This window comes from Xenopus laevis, chromosome 5L, assembly GCF_017654675.1.
Source record: "Xenopus laevis strain J_2021 chromosome 5L, Xenopus_laevis_v10.1, whole genome shotgun sequence".
In the NCBI taxonomy this organism is placed as follows: domain Eukaryota; kingdom Metazoa; phylum Chordata; class Amphibia; order Anura; family Pipidae; genus Xenopus; species Xenopus laevis.
In genome coordinates, this window is record NC_054379.1 from 76403620 (window position 1) to 76419167 (window position 15548).

Genomic DNA, 15548 nt, shown 5'->3' on the forward strand with positions numbered 1-15548 from the left:
AGAACATCGACTGATCTGTTCTTTTACTACTTTATTTGATCTGAATGGTAAGACTTTGATCTGAATGTTTAGTGGCGGGTCGGGAGGTGGGAAAGTCCGATCGTATGTTGATTCGTACGATCAGATCTTAGCATCTGTGGCCAGCTTTGAGCTCCCCATAGACGCGCCGATTCTTCTTGCCAAACGACCAATTTTAGGGAAGCCCGGCCAATCCTTCGAAATTATCGTGCGGTTAGTGGGATTCGAACATCTTACGATTTTTCGGCCGACATCTGTCAGGAAGTTGATCAGCCAGGTCAAAAAAATCTTTGTAGGTCCCAGTGCAATCTATCTATGTTTGCAGGGCCAAGCAGGCAGTTCCCCTTTGTTTTCCTGGCAAATTGGTCTTTTTAGTTGATGGTAAATTCGTACAATCGTTCCGAGAAGATCGTGGTCTCACGATCAGGATCTGATCTTTTAAAAATCTCAACATCTATGGCCAGCTTCAGCTATATATTGCTAGGACGAAAAACAAAGACAGCCTTTATAGGGGGCAAAGGGCATCCCTCAAGAAACTTGCGTAGGGGCGGGGTTAGTCGATTCCTAGTAGCAAAGGTGAGAGCCGCTCTTGTAAGACAGGCAAAACCTGACGCTTGTATCGCATGTTCACAAAGCAGGTGGTTGTAAAGATGATTACACTGCTGCGTTCCACCGCCTCATTCCACAATAATTTAATGACTATAAACCGTTAACAGGCAGAACTAGATCCTCTAGTCTAGCGGCTCTGGCTCTACTTTGCAGTTGTCCAATCACAAAGAGCCATCCGTAGAGCGGAGAAGCCAATCAGCGTCCAAGATGGGCGCGGTTTGTTATCAGTGGGCTGGTCCGCCGCCCCTTACTGGGGTCTTTGCCCTGAGGCTCAGTCAGTGCCGGATAGTAGTAGGAGTAGGACGGGGGTGTGTGAAGTGGATGTGTGGTCACCTGTCAACGCTACCCCGCCCCGGGGAAAGGGAGTGACCAGTCTTCCCTCCCCCCATTATTTGGAAGGGGGCAGCCTCCGCTCTTGTATACACTTCCCTCGCCCCTCCTCCTCCGATAAACTCTGTGACAAACAGTCCGGGAAGTGGTATGTGGGACTGGGACACATCACAGCAGCGGAGGAAGCCTTCAGTACAAGTACCGATAGAGCAGTGTGAGAGCTGGGCTGCCAGTGTGCGCTGTAGGACAAGCGGAAGGGATTGCAGGCTGGAAACTTTCTCATGTGTAAGGAGTAGCCGCAGCAGCAGCGGGACAGGCGAGCCAAAGAGCAGCGCTAGTAACAACACGTGTGCTAAAAGGCTTCCAACTAAGCCACCACAAGCAGAAGGAGCTACAGGTACCAGGTGCATGCTTGCTATTGGATACCGTCCGGCGCTGAACTGACTTTTCCCCAGGAACCTCCCGCTGCCAGCTACTGCTGCCCACCTGTGAGCAGTCCCCAGTCGGGAGCTGTGTGATGCCGGGCGGCAGTCTGTTGCCGTTCAGTAGCGTTTCCCCGCTGGGGTCGGCCGGAGGAGGAGGGCTGGGTCCAGGCTGTTCCCCAGGGGGCGGGGTGTCGGGCCCCGGGCTGCTGTCTTTGGGCTCCGCGGGGAGGAAGCTGTCGGGGTTTCGGCTGACAGAAAAGTTTGTACTGCTGCTGGTGTTCAGCGGCTTTATCACCCTGTGCTTCGGGGCCATCTTCTTCCTGCCGGACTCTTCCAAGCTACTGAGCGGAGTTTTCTTCCAGCAGCCCCCGCCGCCTCAGAGACCCCCGACCGGACCAATAGGGGGGGAGGAGGAGACGGAGGTCGGGGGGCGCCTTGCCCGGATTCGAGAGGAACATGAGAGGGCACTAAGGGAGGCCAAAGACACTCTGAACCGGGCACGCGAGGACATCAAGAAGGACATTCAGAGGGATAAGGATCGGATAATGGTGCAGGGTAGAGTGACAGCCGGAGGGAAGTTTCCCCCGCATGTATTTAAGCAGCCTGTGGGGGTAGTGGGCAACGAGCCGTCCGACCCGGCTGTCAAGCAGAAGAGAGACACCATCAAAGAGGTGAGTTAAGTGCGTCGCTGAGCTAATACCGGGGATCTGCGGGCGACTACTTCTGGCTCGTTTCATGTGTGGGGGGGACTCCGTCACTTACTGTAAATGTGAGCCCTAACATTCGGACAGTTTAGTAACTGGGTGGGGGTTTGTGCCTTTAGATAGTTCTACGGACAGGCCGTACAGGAGTAGTGGGAAGCTGCCATTGAGCTGATACTTATCTGTGTGTCGTTCTGATAATCGGATGCCAAACGTCGTTGTGGGGGGGATCTAGGGGTATTACAGGCATTGTCTCAATGTAAGACATTCATTCGGGAACCTGTCATTTCTCTGGCAGGGAGTGGGGCTGCTCTAGTGTGTGATGTGCTATTCACAGGCAATTGTATGATTTGTCTTACTGGTGAGTGGCCTCGTTCTGTTAATAATTGTGTGGGTAGAACAAAGTCCAGGTGTACATTAACAGGTCCTGTCTGTGCTGCACTGGGCCCTGGGAGGAATGCTCCAGCTCACGGTCAGGGTACTACTGCATGCTCCTGTTCTGCCCACCTTCCATTCATTCCCTGAACACGGGCTACTGCAGCAAGTTTGCCTTGTGAGAGCAGCTGACTGGATCATGACTTTCCCTTTTCCTCATCTATCAAAGCAGCATATCTGCTTGTTCTCAGGCTTGAGGCTTGAGCGCTGCACATGTGTTAGTATGTTGCTGGAAATGAAGTGAAAAGTAACATTCACTAGCCTCACAACTGGTGTTGGCATCTTAAATCATTTTGGGTTTAGGATTGTTGTTCTGTGTTGCATAGAGGTTAGAATAATGACATGACACTATCAACTAGGCAATCGGAGCCCTGATTCCTTCTTATTGTGCAGTCATGTTCAGATTATGTTGCTGCAGATAAATTAACATTAAAGGATGCTGGCACATATTCCTGCCCGCTTTATGAAGCTCTTGTGTTAATATTTCTAGTGCAAGTAGAGAATGAATAGGTATTGGTATGGACTGAGGCATGGATTGTGATGCTGAATGCAGCACTGGAGTTGTGAAATATCACCACCCTATAGAAAAGGATCTGTTATAGGTTCTGTTAGGGAAAACTAGGGTTATCAGCAACATGCAGAAATCCTTTTCTCCAAAGTATATTTATTTTGCTGGTAGTTTGGTCATTGTGCTGGTTATGTGATGTACTGCATTCTCAATTAGTTAATCCTGCACCTATTGTAATATTAAACACCAGGACTTTCTCATTTATCGCGAAGCTCTGCATAAATGGTACACATTGATAAGAATTGGATTTAAAATCAATAAATCCACTATATAACTTAAATATAAGACTGCCAATAAGCAATATATGTAACGGCAGAGGTGCTGTAAAGCCTCAGTTTAAAGGTATTGATTCTGTTTGTGTAGGACCTTTAACCTCTTAGATGCATCAAGGTTTCACTAAATTTCCTTAGAATATTTTTCTGTAAGCTTTAAAAACAGTCCAGTTTTTCATCCATTGTCCTTTTTGTGTGCTATAATTTGTTAAGATGCTCACCCTGTGTGGGTGCTACATGTGTTACCTTGTTTTAAGTGGGTAGTCTGTTTTTATTTTGATAGTTCTTTTTAGCATAAGGCCCCATGACATTATGGAGTTACAGCTTTCAGCTTTAACACCAGGGATAGCGCTGACAAACTGGAGGCAGAGGTCTGGTTGCATCTTTCATTAATATTTTATATCCTGCTTGCAGCAAGTCTGTACTGGTCCAATAGGGTAACTTGTAAGGCATCATAAAGGTAAAATAATCAGTGCCAGGCATATAGCTGTACCCACTACACGAGAAAAGCTGGACTTCTATGACTTAAAGGGAAAAATACTCTAGTTAATAGCTATAACTTCTGTGAATATTAATTATATATCTTCATTTCTTTAACTTAAATGAGCTCCACCCCAAAACTGTTTCTGCGTAATGAAAGAAAATAATTCTGCGCAATTGTGATACACAAAGCATTTTTTAATTGTTTAAATGTTTTGTTTTTGTGAATGTAATTGCTATTGAAATTAATATCCACCTGGCTGTTTACATTCTCTGGTGGTTCTGACTCCTGAAATAATATAGCAGGATCCAGCTGATAAACAAAACTGAAGGAGAACTGACTTTTGATACATTATTTCATAGGCCAGAACCAGAGAACACAAGGAGACAAGCTAATACATCATTCAGTTATATTTGCAGAATTTTAAAACCACAGAAAATGTTTATTGTAGGCAGGAAAATTTCTAAGAATTCCATTTTGTTCCACATTTTACTTGTAATATCATTTGCATTGACTTCATCTCACAGATGAAAGCAAAGCTTATCTTGTCACCCTAGTCCTCACAGAAATAACAGCCCTCTTGTAAATGTCTAAGGTTTTAAGGGATTGAATCTTAAAATGTAAAATTAGATGATCAGATGGTGTTCACAGTGCTTTATGAATTATGAAGTTAAAGCTAACTTTTAATAAACTTTTACATAGAGATGTGTGAGACTTGCTGACTCATTTCCTAGGAAATGGAAGGTCTGTTTTTGTACAATCAAAATTGGTTTCCTTTTCAGCTTATCTATGATTGTACATTTGTTGTTTTCCCTTTTCCATCTGGGAAAAAAAAACATTTTGAAGTAGAACTTTAAAGTGCATTTATTCCTTCCAAAGTTTTGATGGCTTGCACTCTTGTACACTTTTAAATTATAGAATCATGAAACAGTTTCTTTAATATGATAATTTATTCCTTTTCTTTTTTTTTTTGTTTTCTTTGTAACTATTACTGACGATTTTGTATAGTCAAACTCTGGTATCTACATAGTTTTTACGTTCAACAACTTAGGGAATGTGGAGCTTCTTGTATACATTGTATTTTTTTTTAAATGAGAATTTAAAAGTTATATACTCCCAAATTTTTTTTTTTTTTTTTTTTTTTGCTCTTCAAATTACTTCATATTTCTGTTACTAAATATATCCAATTTGAAAAACTTTCTATGTTTTGAAACTTTCATTAAGTGCATCATTTTTTTGCACTTTGCGCAATGGAGGCAATCTGTTGTAATCCAAATCCTAAGGGCAAATACACTTTTACAGGCACTGTAAGATCGATAAAGCAGCCCCCATAGATTTGAGTGCAATTAGTCCTGTGCCTTCTTGTCAAGCAATAGTAGCATGAATCACATTTTTCCTGGCTTTCCAGGTGAAATTAGGTTTTATCTGATGATATACACCTTACACATTTTGTTTTTAACTCAAATAAAATGGTAATTTGTTTCCAATGAAAAGGATGTATTTGTCTATATGAAGAAACTTTGCCAGCTTGAAGCAGTAATAAACTTGTAGATGCATTTGCATTCAACTGTTATTGAAGATGCAAAAGTGTACACAAACAATGGACCAATAAATGAAGGTTTACTTCTTAAAGGAAAAGTATAGGCCCAAAATAAATACTTAATCAAACAATAGTTTATATCAAATTAAGTAGCATATTAAATAATGTTACCAAACTGGTATATATATTTAAGTAAATATTGCCCTTTTACGTCTCTTGCCTTGAACCACCATTGACCAGAAATACTACAACTCTAACTGTAACAGGAAGAAGATTGGAAGCAAAATACAGACTTCTGTCTATCAATTGGCTCGTGACCTAACCTATATGGTTAGTTTGTGTGCACTGTGAATCCTACCAACCCAGGGGGCGGCCCTTATTTTTTAAAATGGCAATTTTCTATTTATGATTACCCAATGGCACATACTACTAAAAAAAATATATTATTATGAAAATGGTTTATTTACATGAAGCAATATATTTTTATTAAGACCTACATTGTTTGGGAGGTATAGTTTTCTTTTAACAGTCCAATTTCTAAGAATACAACTATTGATGCATGGTTCACACAAGAGGAAATTCAAGAGAGCCTAGAACTTGTAAAAATAAACAAGGTCCAGGACCAGATGATATTCATCCCAGTGTACTAAATAGTTCTTTGATTACCAAAACTTTACTCAATTTTCTAGGATTCATTGAGGTCTGGCATGGTGCTGAAAGACTGCAGAATTGCTAATATGGTGCTGCTATTCATAAAGGGATCCCATTCTCCGCCTCAAAACTATAGGCCGGTTAGTCTGACATCAGTGTAAGCAAAGCTTTTCAAAGGGGCATTAAAGGGAATGTCAACCATTCCCTTTGCCTAATAAAAGAAACCATAATTCTAAGCAGCTTTGCAGTATACATTCATTTCAGATTTTCTATGGTTTTTAAGTTGTATATATACATTGTTTCAGAAGTCTGAGCCATCAGGGCACCGTGTTTGTCCCTTTCTATTCTCTGCCATGATGGCTCAGACTTTTGAAACAATGTTGCTTTCAATAGCAATTGGTTTTACAAATAACTTTAAAAGCACTGGAAATTTGTAATAAATAAGTATATTGTAAAGTTGCTTCGGGTTATGCTTTCTTTTATTAGGCAGATTTTTATTTTGGGGTTGCCTTTCCCTTTAAGGATAAGCTTTTTGACTTGATTTATGTGTAACACATCTTGCCAGACTAAATTAATTGCCTTTTATGAGGAGAGGAGCAGTAACATTGATTCTGGGATGGCAGGAAACTGAAAAATGAGGTTCAATGTTGATAAATGCAAAGTTATGAACTTAAGTAGAAATAATATAAATGTGAGTTATACAGGGGCAGATTTATCAAAGGTCGAAGTTCGAAGTTAAAAAAAACTTTGAACTTCGAATTCAAAAAGATGGTGGTCGAAGGTTTTTTGGGTTGAAGTAGCGCTACTTCGATTCAAAGTTTTTAACTTCGACCTTTGATCTCCCAAACTCCCCCAATTGCCTCCGTACAGGTTCTAGGAGGTCCCCCATAGACTAAAACAGCACTTAGGCAGTTTTTAGGTGGCGAATGGTTGAAGTCGAAGTTTTAAAGAGACATTTCGAAGTTCTTTTCAACTTCGAATCGAAGTTGGACTATTCGATGGTCGAAGTACCCAAAAATTACTTTGCAATTCGAAGTTTTTAACTTTGACCTTTGATAAATCTGCCCCTAAATGGCAGTGTGTTGGGGGTTTCCTTAACTGAAAAGTATCTGGGGGTGTTTGTAGAGAACAAATGATCTAATTCTAGTTAGTGTCATTCTCTGGTTACCAGTTAGACAACACTGTCATAGGCTATTGTGACACCTACAATTAGTATAGATAATGGTATATGTATAGTTTATGTGAGTGTACAGAGGGGACGGTGTGAGTGTGTATGTATATGCGCTGGGTTTCATTTGGAGGGGATTGAACTTTTGGTCTTTTTTTCAAGCCATATGAACTTGACTCACCGTTTATAACTGATGATATCAGAACTCACCATTTATAAGGATATCATTTAAAAGATATTCATGGCTTTTGTGTATTATCCAGCACTTCCAACTAACTCAAACAACATTTGTCCTATTTAGTATAAGGGGACAGTACATGGCATTTGACCCTTTTTATTTTCCTGTGTAAGAACTAAGGCAAATGTCATAGAGGTGGAACAGCAGCGGTTAAAATGCCCTGTACTCTTGCAACTGCTGCTAGGGCTGCTTAGTGACATGTGACTGGCAGACATCAACTCAAAAACCTCTTGAGTAGAAGGCTACCTGATACCACCCAATGTGCTGCTGTAACTCAAGCAGCTGTAAGAAACATTTTGTCTACCAAGACCAATTAAACCACATAAAATACAATGTTACTGCTCTCTGTTTTTTGGGAAGCTTATAAGTGCTGCCCAGCCATAACCTCTGCCAGCTCTATCGAGGGGCCACACAGAATTTACATACAGAGCATCATCCCTGTAGCCCAGGGGTAGGCAACCCTCGGCTCTGGAGCCTCATGCGGCTTCATCCTGCTTGCTGCGGCTCAGTCTTGTGGCTGTCACGTTGTCTATACAGCCCTCGCACCTGCTGGCGGCTTCTTGAGTGTGCGACCACGGTAGGGTTGCGTGGGCTGTATAGACGTCCCAGGAGTGACAGGCCAAGACCAAACCACAGCAAGATGACTCATCATGGTCCTTACCGTGGGCACACACTTAAGACAAGAGAAGGAAGACCAGCATGGAGCTTCAGAAACAGAAGTCACATTAAACAGATGAGAAAACTAGTATTTAATAGGGCTTTTCAGTGTTTAATTTATTTCAAAGTGGGACTACACATGCACACTGCACTTCTGTTTGTTGTATTCCGTTGTTGTAACAAAAAAGAGTAAAACTTTTAAAAGTTTATAAGCTATTTTATGTTTTGCGGCTCCAGACTATTTTTCTTTAGTGGAAGTGGCAAAATGGCTCTTTTGATAGTAAAGGTTGCTGACTCCTGCTGTAGCCGCTCAGCATACTACTAATCATATAAGAACATAAAGGTTCTAATCGGTAGATTTAAACATGAATTTAATTTTGTATTAATCCAAGTATAAAAAAACCTTAAAATCCTTAAACATATTCACATATTACAGGACTGTAAATAGCTTTGCAAAGGCGAGTTTCCCCTTTAAATATTTTAATAACAGTAATACAATAAAAAGTATATAACACATTTTTTTTAAATTACTTTTTATTTAGAAAATAAAAGGGAATTTACAATATTGGTCTCATATCAATTTGCCCTTGAAGTTTTATTGATCTGCTCATGTTCTCATTAAACTGGGTGACTGTGCTGCCCATCTGCCAGTTTCACACATTCTATCAGTTAACAATTCAATTTGGGAAAAAGAATCCATCTCTGAAGGCTAATTTTAGAATGTTCATGTTTTTAGGCACCCTCCTGTGAATATAATCTGTCATTGGTCTGTGCTAAAAAACAAAACAAAAAAAAAACACAGGCCCAGTGTACCTTCAATAGAAACACTGTGATCGTTTTCCTAATGGTTCCTTGTAATGGTTTATGACCACTACATGAACAGTTGAGTGAAATCAGATGTTATGCTGTACTGCACATGTGCCACTCCCCAAACACAGAAAGCTATACATGGGAACCGAGTGTAGCGGACATGTGTGGGGCTTCCACAGAAGTTGCTTTAAGAAGGTACTTAAAGCTAGTGTGTTTTTCATTAAAGAGACTCCTGGAGTCCACGGCTAGCAATTACATTCACAGTGGGGGTACCCCTGGTGAATATATCTTTCTTTGTCCTTTTAAGTGTAATTTTATTAAAAGACTAAAATACTGTGTAGCTGTGCTTCTTCATTAATTTGTACTTGCAGTTTGATAGCTAGTTAGTAGGTTTAGACATAGAGGCTGTTTACTTGAGTATTACACATGTTAGGAATATTTCCCAATTCTTGAGAGACACACATGGTGTGTGCTTACCATATTGTACCTCCTTTATTTGATTTATGTAAAAATTGTATTTTAAATATGATAATGAAATATAAATAAATACAGATTACAGTTACAATAAGAGGTAAACAGGCAAGAGGAAGGTAATCACTTCCTCTTGGTGCAAACAATACAAAGTAATAGCTTGCTGATGGCTATCTTAATCCATCCTAAACAATGCATACAGGGTATTCAGAAGCGGAGCTCACAGCCGCCATCTTCCGGTGCTTCGGTAATCTTTGGGTCTTCTTCCTGCACTTTGGTAATTTTCGTCACTTTCGGCGCATGTGCAGTTGCAACGAGCCGGAAAACTGCTCCAACTGCACATGCGCTAATACGGCGCTTACTTACTAAGGATTACCGAAGCACTGAAGATGGCCCCTGTGAGCTCCACTGCGTTGACTCTGCAATGAGTTTTAATTAATTATTTGTGTTAACACCTGTGGGGGGGGGGCAGGGATGGGGGCTATGGAGGGTAGGGGTTTTTATTAGCAAGGGGGGTTAGTTCTCCTTTAATTGGCAGATTTATTAAGTTTGAATAGTGAATTAGAATTTTTTTTTTTTTTTTTTGATGCCAAAATTCACACATTCTAATTTTAATCCCCCTATTACAATGTCTATCTGTAACTTCCTAATTTATTGCCCATGAATACCTTTCACTGATCTAACGGTATATATGCTGTGCCTTTCTATCTTTCATTTGTATTTTGCCTGACAAAGGGGCCTTGGTGCTCCGAAAGCTTGCAATGTATTTTTATTGTTAGCCAATATAGGTATAATTTCTACAATACTTTGTATTTGTTACCTATTCCAATGTAAATTTGAATGTGAGATTTATCACACCCCTACCATGAAAACATTCCTAATTCAAATATTCGCTACCTAAAACCTGCCAAATCCGTTGAGCCATTTGAAGATGTTAATAGCCTTCCTGACATTCGAGTTTTTTTTCCAGAGTGAAAACTTGAATCAAATACGAATTGAATTTTAGTATCGCTCCTATTAGACCAAATATTAGTCGTTCACATTTGAGTTGTGAGTATATTTGAATTTATTAGAGTAAAAAATAATTCATATGAAATTTGGCCTTTGATAAATCTGCCCATAAATGTTTAATTTTCGGATTAGCATCACCTCTATTTTCTTGTGAAATAATGTTGCAAAAGGAGTATACAGCCTCTTTAAATGTAAATTACTTCTATATCTAGTGTTTGCAGAGAGAGGGGGTTAGTTCACAGTTGATTTGCTCAAATTTGTAGAGATTTTTATACACTCCTACACTCCACTCACTCACTGTCATGATGGTTGTGACTGAAACCCATAGGTTCTTAACAGACAGTGACATTTTTTACATCTTTACTCTAAACCGTGGAAGTGGAATACAAGTGGATAGTGGAATACATTTGGGACTGTACAAGTGACAAAGTCAGAGGAAGTGGGGAAGCCCTCAAGAATAATTTTAAGAAACTACATGAAAGGCTAAAGCCGAGGGGCAATTACCTCCGATATTAACAGTACCACATGCTATGTTAGAAAGCTAGTGCACCCTAGGAAAGCAGCAGACACTTCAGGAGATTAATGTATGGCTAAGAGAATGCTGTAAGGAGATGGGGTCTGGGTTTTTAAAGAGCTTGGGTGATTTTTTTCCATCGGCTACAGGCTCTTTGCCAAGGATGGACTGCATCTCATTAATGATGGTACAGCTGTCTTGGGGCAAAGCAGAATGATAGAAACCAGGTTAGATGGGATTTAACCTAGACACAAGGGGGGGGCAGAAAGTAATGTTGCAGAAGATAGGGTAGATCAGGATCTGGGAGATATAAAAAAAAAAATGGCAATGGAGACGTTAATGGTTATGTCTTTAATAACAGGGTGGACCAGCAGATACACAATACACAATGTATGAATGTACACTAGAGGAGATGTCAGTGATGTTACTGAAACATGGATGGTTATTTTGTTTTTTGGAGCCACAGGGAAAATACAAAAGGCAAGATGTATTGTTTTATTTAAACCCCATGTAAAAGAAATTGTTTTGGTGGAAATGAGAGGACTCAAACCTTATGGGTTACATTTTTCACAGATTGCTAAGCATAGTTCAAATTAATTGTAATCATATGCTACAGAATCTCTTACATAAGTAAAAGGGAAGAGGCTCTGCTCTTTTTGTAGAAAAGGCTGCTAGTTTAATAATAAAGGATTTTAATTATCCAGACAATGGCTGGAGTAACCGTACAGCTAGGCTATCTAATGGAAACACGTTGTAAACTTGTTACATGGGCATTTTATGCCACAGATTGCTGTGGTACAGACCAGAAACGGTGCTATATCATACAGCATTTTAGCACTTTCAGAGCATTAATTCAGTGCATAGAATGGAATGTTTGTTTCTCTGCTAAAAACAAAGAAGATCTGTTTATCAATGGTAAAAGGATGCAGGTTGAGACAGCTTCTCTATTAAAAAAATTTTTGATTATAAAGGACTCAACCCCCCCCCCCCCCAGTTATGCTTAATCACACCTTTTCTTCAATATATTCAATAAAGTGTTCCAAGACCCACTAGGTTGGAGCACAGATGGCTCAGCACAATCAAGTGTGACACAGGATATGGTAAATGTTTACTCAGATGTAATGTGAATCTTGAGGTTAGGAAGTATACCCTGCCCGTGAAGTTTTTGTGCATATTCAGAATGAATACAGCCTGTACCAATGTTGTCTGGCAGCACACCTATCATTGTTTTTTTTCATCTTTTGTATTTGTAGCCATGTATGTAATTTTTAATTTCATATAAAATCATTTCCAGTTCATTAAGATCCATCAAAATGCATAGAGTAGAAATAACAAGGGCTTTATGGAGGTGATATTGTTACTTTAAATGCTTTACAGGTGAAATCTTTCTTTTGTTGGCAGTTGAGTCTTTAGGAAAACTGCCATAACAAATCTAAGCATATAGAGCCAGGTTCGGGATCATATTGAGACTTAGCAAATGTAAACCTTCTAGATATCTAGTAATTAATAAATACATTACAGTGGCACAAAACATCTAATTTTTGTCCAGTCAGAGTATAATAAGTTAAAACTTCTATGGGAACGGGCCATTTAACATTTGCTGCTAGACATCTATCAGTTATGTGGTGTAAAAGACATTTTATTGGTAACAGTGGTGAAATGTGTTTGGGTTTTCTGATTTATTTCCCAACCAAAGTAGAATGAATGTATTTATTAATTCTTCTTCTGCTGTGAAATAAATACTAATAATTAGTTGACATGAATTTGTAATGCTCTATTAATAATCTATTCAGTTTTAGGCAATTATGGAAACTTATTTCCACTGTGTGCTGCCTATTACATTTTTAAGGAGATCAAATGCAGTATTTCCAAACCCATGTATTTCTCATCAAATCCAGAAATGTTACTTATTACCTTTGAGTAAATATTCTAGCGTGTAAATGTTCTAATTCTGCGACTATAAATTAGTTTTTTGTTTTTTTCCTATCCTAACAAAACATATTCTTCAGTTGTTTTTGCAGCAGAACTAAATATGGGAAATGCAGCATTTTATCAGGTTAGCTATAACAGGCTTTCCTATAGTGTCAACTATGTTCTAGTGTTTTGATGAATTACCTTTAATAACATTATCCAAACAAAGGATGTGCATACAAGCATTCAAGTGTCTGCCAAGCACATAGCACATCCCACGTAGTATAAATAGAAATTAATATAAAAAATACAGTTTGACCATTTGTGTACTGTTCATACAACTAAAGTTAAAATTCAAAGTGCAAGTTTTCAACAAACAACTTTATTTTCTTTTTCACATAACTCAGGGGTAGGCAACCTGCGGCTCCGGAGCCTCATGCGGCTCTTCATCATGCTAGCTGTGGCTCAGTCTTGCGGCTTTGCCTGACATGTCGTCTATACAGCCCTCATCTGCTGGCGGCTTCATAAGTGCGCGACCGCGGTTAGCTTACCGCTGTCGCACATTCAGGAAGCCGCCAGCAGGAGCGAGGGCTGTATAGACGTCCCAGGAGTGACAGGCAAGACTGAGCCGCAGCAAGAGGATTCATCATGGTCCTTACCGGTCACACACTCAAGACAAGAGAGGGAAGATCAGCATGGAGCTTCAGAAACAGAAGTCGCATTAAACAGATGAGAACACTAACATTTAATAGGGCTATTAATTGTTTAATTTATTTCAAGGTAGGCCTACACATACACACTGACTTCTGTTTGTTGTATTCTGTTGCTGTAACGGTTATAATTAAAAAAAGATTAAAACTTTTAAAAGTTTATAAGCTGTGTTATGTTTTGCGGCTCCAGACTATTTTTCTTTAGTGGAAGAAGGGGCAAAATGGCTCTTGATAGTAAAGGTTGCTGACCCCTGACATAACTATTCCAGGTTGAGTTGTGTTTTCTTCAAAAATTCTAGTTTTTCAAGGGTAGTTTGCAGTCAAAAACTCAAATTTCCGGGTTAAAAAAAAAACTAAAATTTTTCAGGGTTTTTTGATTTTTTTTTTCGAGATTTATTATACCCCGAAGCTGGAAATAGCTTCAATTTGAAAATACTCCAGCTAAAACCTGTCGAGGTCATGTAGAAGTCAATAAGGTCCCTTGAACCATTTGAAGATGTTAATAGCCTTCATGATGTTGAGTTTTTTTTTGTTTTTTGTTTTTTGGTGGGTTTTGCTCAAAAACTCAATGAAAACGAGTTTTTTCCCACAGAAAATTGATTAATTCGATATTTACTGTTAACTCCAAATTCACTGATTCAAATTTTTTTCCATTCAAGTTTTTTCTTAAATCTGAAAATATTCTAATTGTGAGTTCATTCGAGGTATAAAAAAACCTCACAAAGCTCTAAAATTCAATCTTTGATAAATAACCCCCTATGTATCTAAAATTTCCCATGACATTATTTGTTACAATAATAGTCTATTTTCATAAGCTTCTGTTAATTGTATGTGAATGGACACATAAGTAAACAATGCTGTTTAAAAAAAAAAAAAAAAAAAAGTAAATTGCCGTATCCATGTTCAGAATCTCAGGAGACCCTAGGTTTGTGTCACACCTAAAACAAATTTTCGTTTGTGTTGCTTTAAGAATACTAATAGCGGAAAAATGACATAAGCCCTCTAATGAATTAATCTCTATAATAGTGACTCCTTACCAGCTGCTCTTCACTTGTCTGATGTTATGGATTGCAGTACATGCTTTTGTCTGAACTGCTGAAGGGTACAGGCTCATTTTGCAGAATATATTTTAGCCTTCATACTATGAAGTAAAAATGCCTGACACTTATGAATAGATTATTGAACTCTCATGCCATGTAGCTGCAAGACCTGAAATAGTAAGGATATTTGTTGATTGCCACGTTAGCAGGATGCTTGCCTAAAGGCTTCATGATGAAAAAAATAAAAATTCCATAACAAGTAGAAGTTATTTTAGCATACTACCTAGGATATATTATCAAAAACAATAAATTTGATTACTGTGTGCTTTTTTTTTTATTGTATGTAGAATTATTTGGTTAAAATTGCCTTCTCATAAGCGAAGTAAGTATATATTACTACAAATAAAGACACCATTTGCTTTTTACATTTTGTTGTTTTGCTAACATTGAAGTTTAAAGGAGAAGGAAAGTCTGTTTGCACTCCTATCAGCAGAAAACTGCACCGGCCCAGGGTTTTTCTAGCAGGAACAAGATCTCTCCGTGGTGCTCACTGGTATAACCACAGCCCGGTGCAGTTTTCTGCCAATAGGAGCACCGGACCGGGGTTTCAGGTGAGTCAATACAATCACTTTGGGGTGCCTAACATTTGACACCCCCCAAGTGCAAACAGACTTTGCTTCTCCTTTAAAGTTTAGTTTTTCACCTTGTGGGGATGGGGCAGCACTTAAATGCTAACATTTACCTGTTGCTGCTGGAAAGTGTATCAACTAATATGGCAAACTGTAACAGTTAAGAGTCTGCGTCTGGATTACTGGGCTGCCAGACTGAAACACCAGAAAGGAACATTTTGGGATGGTTCAACCTTAAAGGGGAACTCTACACAAACATAACTTTTTGAAAAGTAAACGTAATTTCAAGCAACTGCAATATACATCAGTTAAAACATATGCAGATTTTTAAAGTTTTGGAACAGTCCCTGCTCTCCTGC

The 15548-nt window shown here is 39.2% G+C and overlaps 1 protein-coding gene across 1 annotated transcript in view; it reads left to right on the forward strand.

The window, feature by feature from the left end:
* Positions 1-862: 862 nt before the first annotated feature.
* Positions 863-15548, forward strand: part of LOC108716798 (mannosyl-oligosaccharide 1,2-alpha-mannosidase IA) — a 153364-nt gene continuing 138678 nt past the window's right edge. Inside the window, exon 1 of the mRNA XM_018263255.2 lies at positions 863-2053. Within this exon, the coding sequence (XP_018118744.1) occupies positions 1475-2053 (579 nt within the window). The 5' untranslated portion in view covers positions 863-1474. The remainder of the gene's footprint in view (positions 2054-15548) is intronic.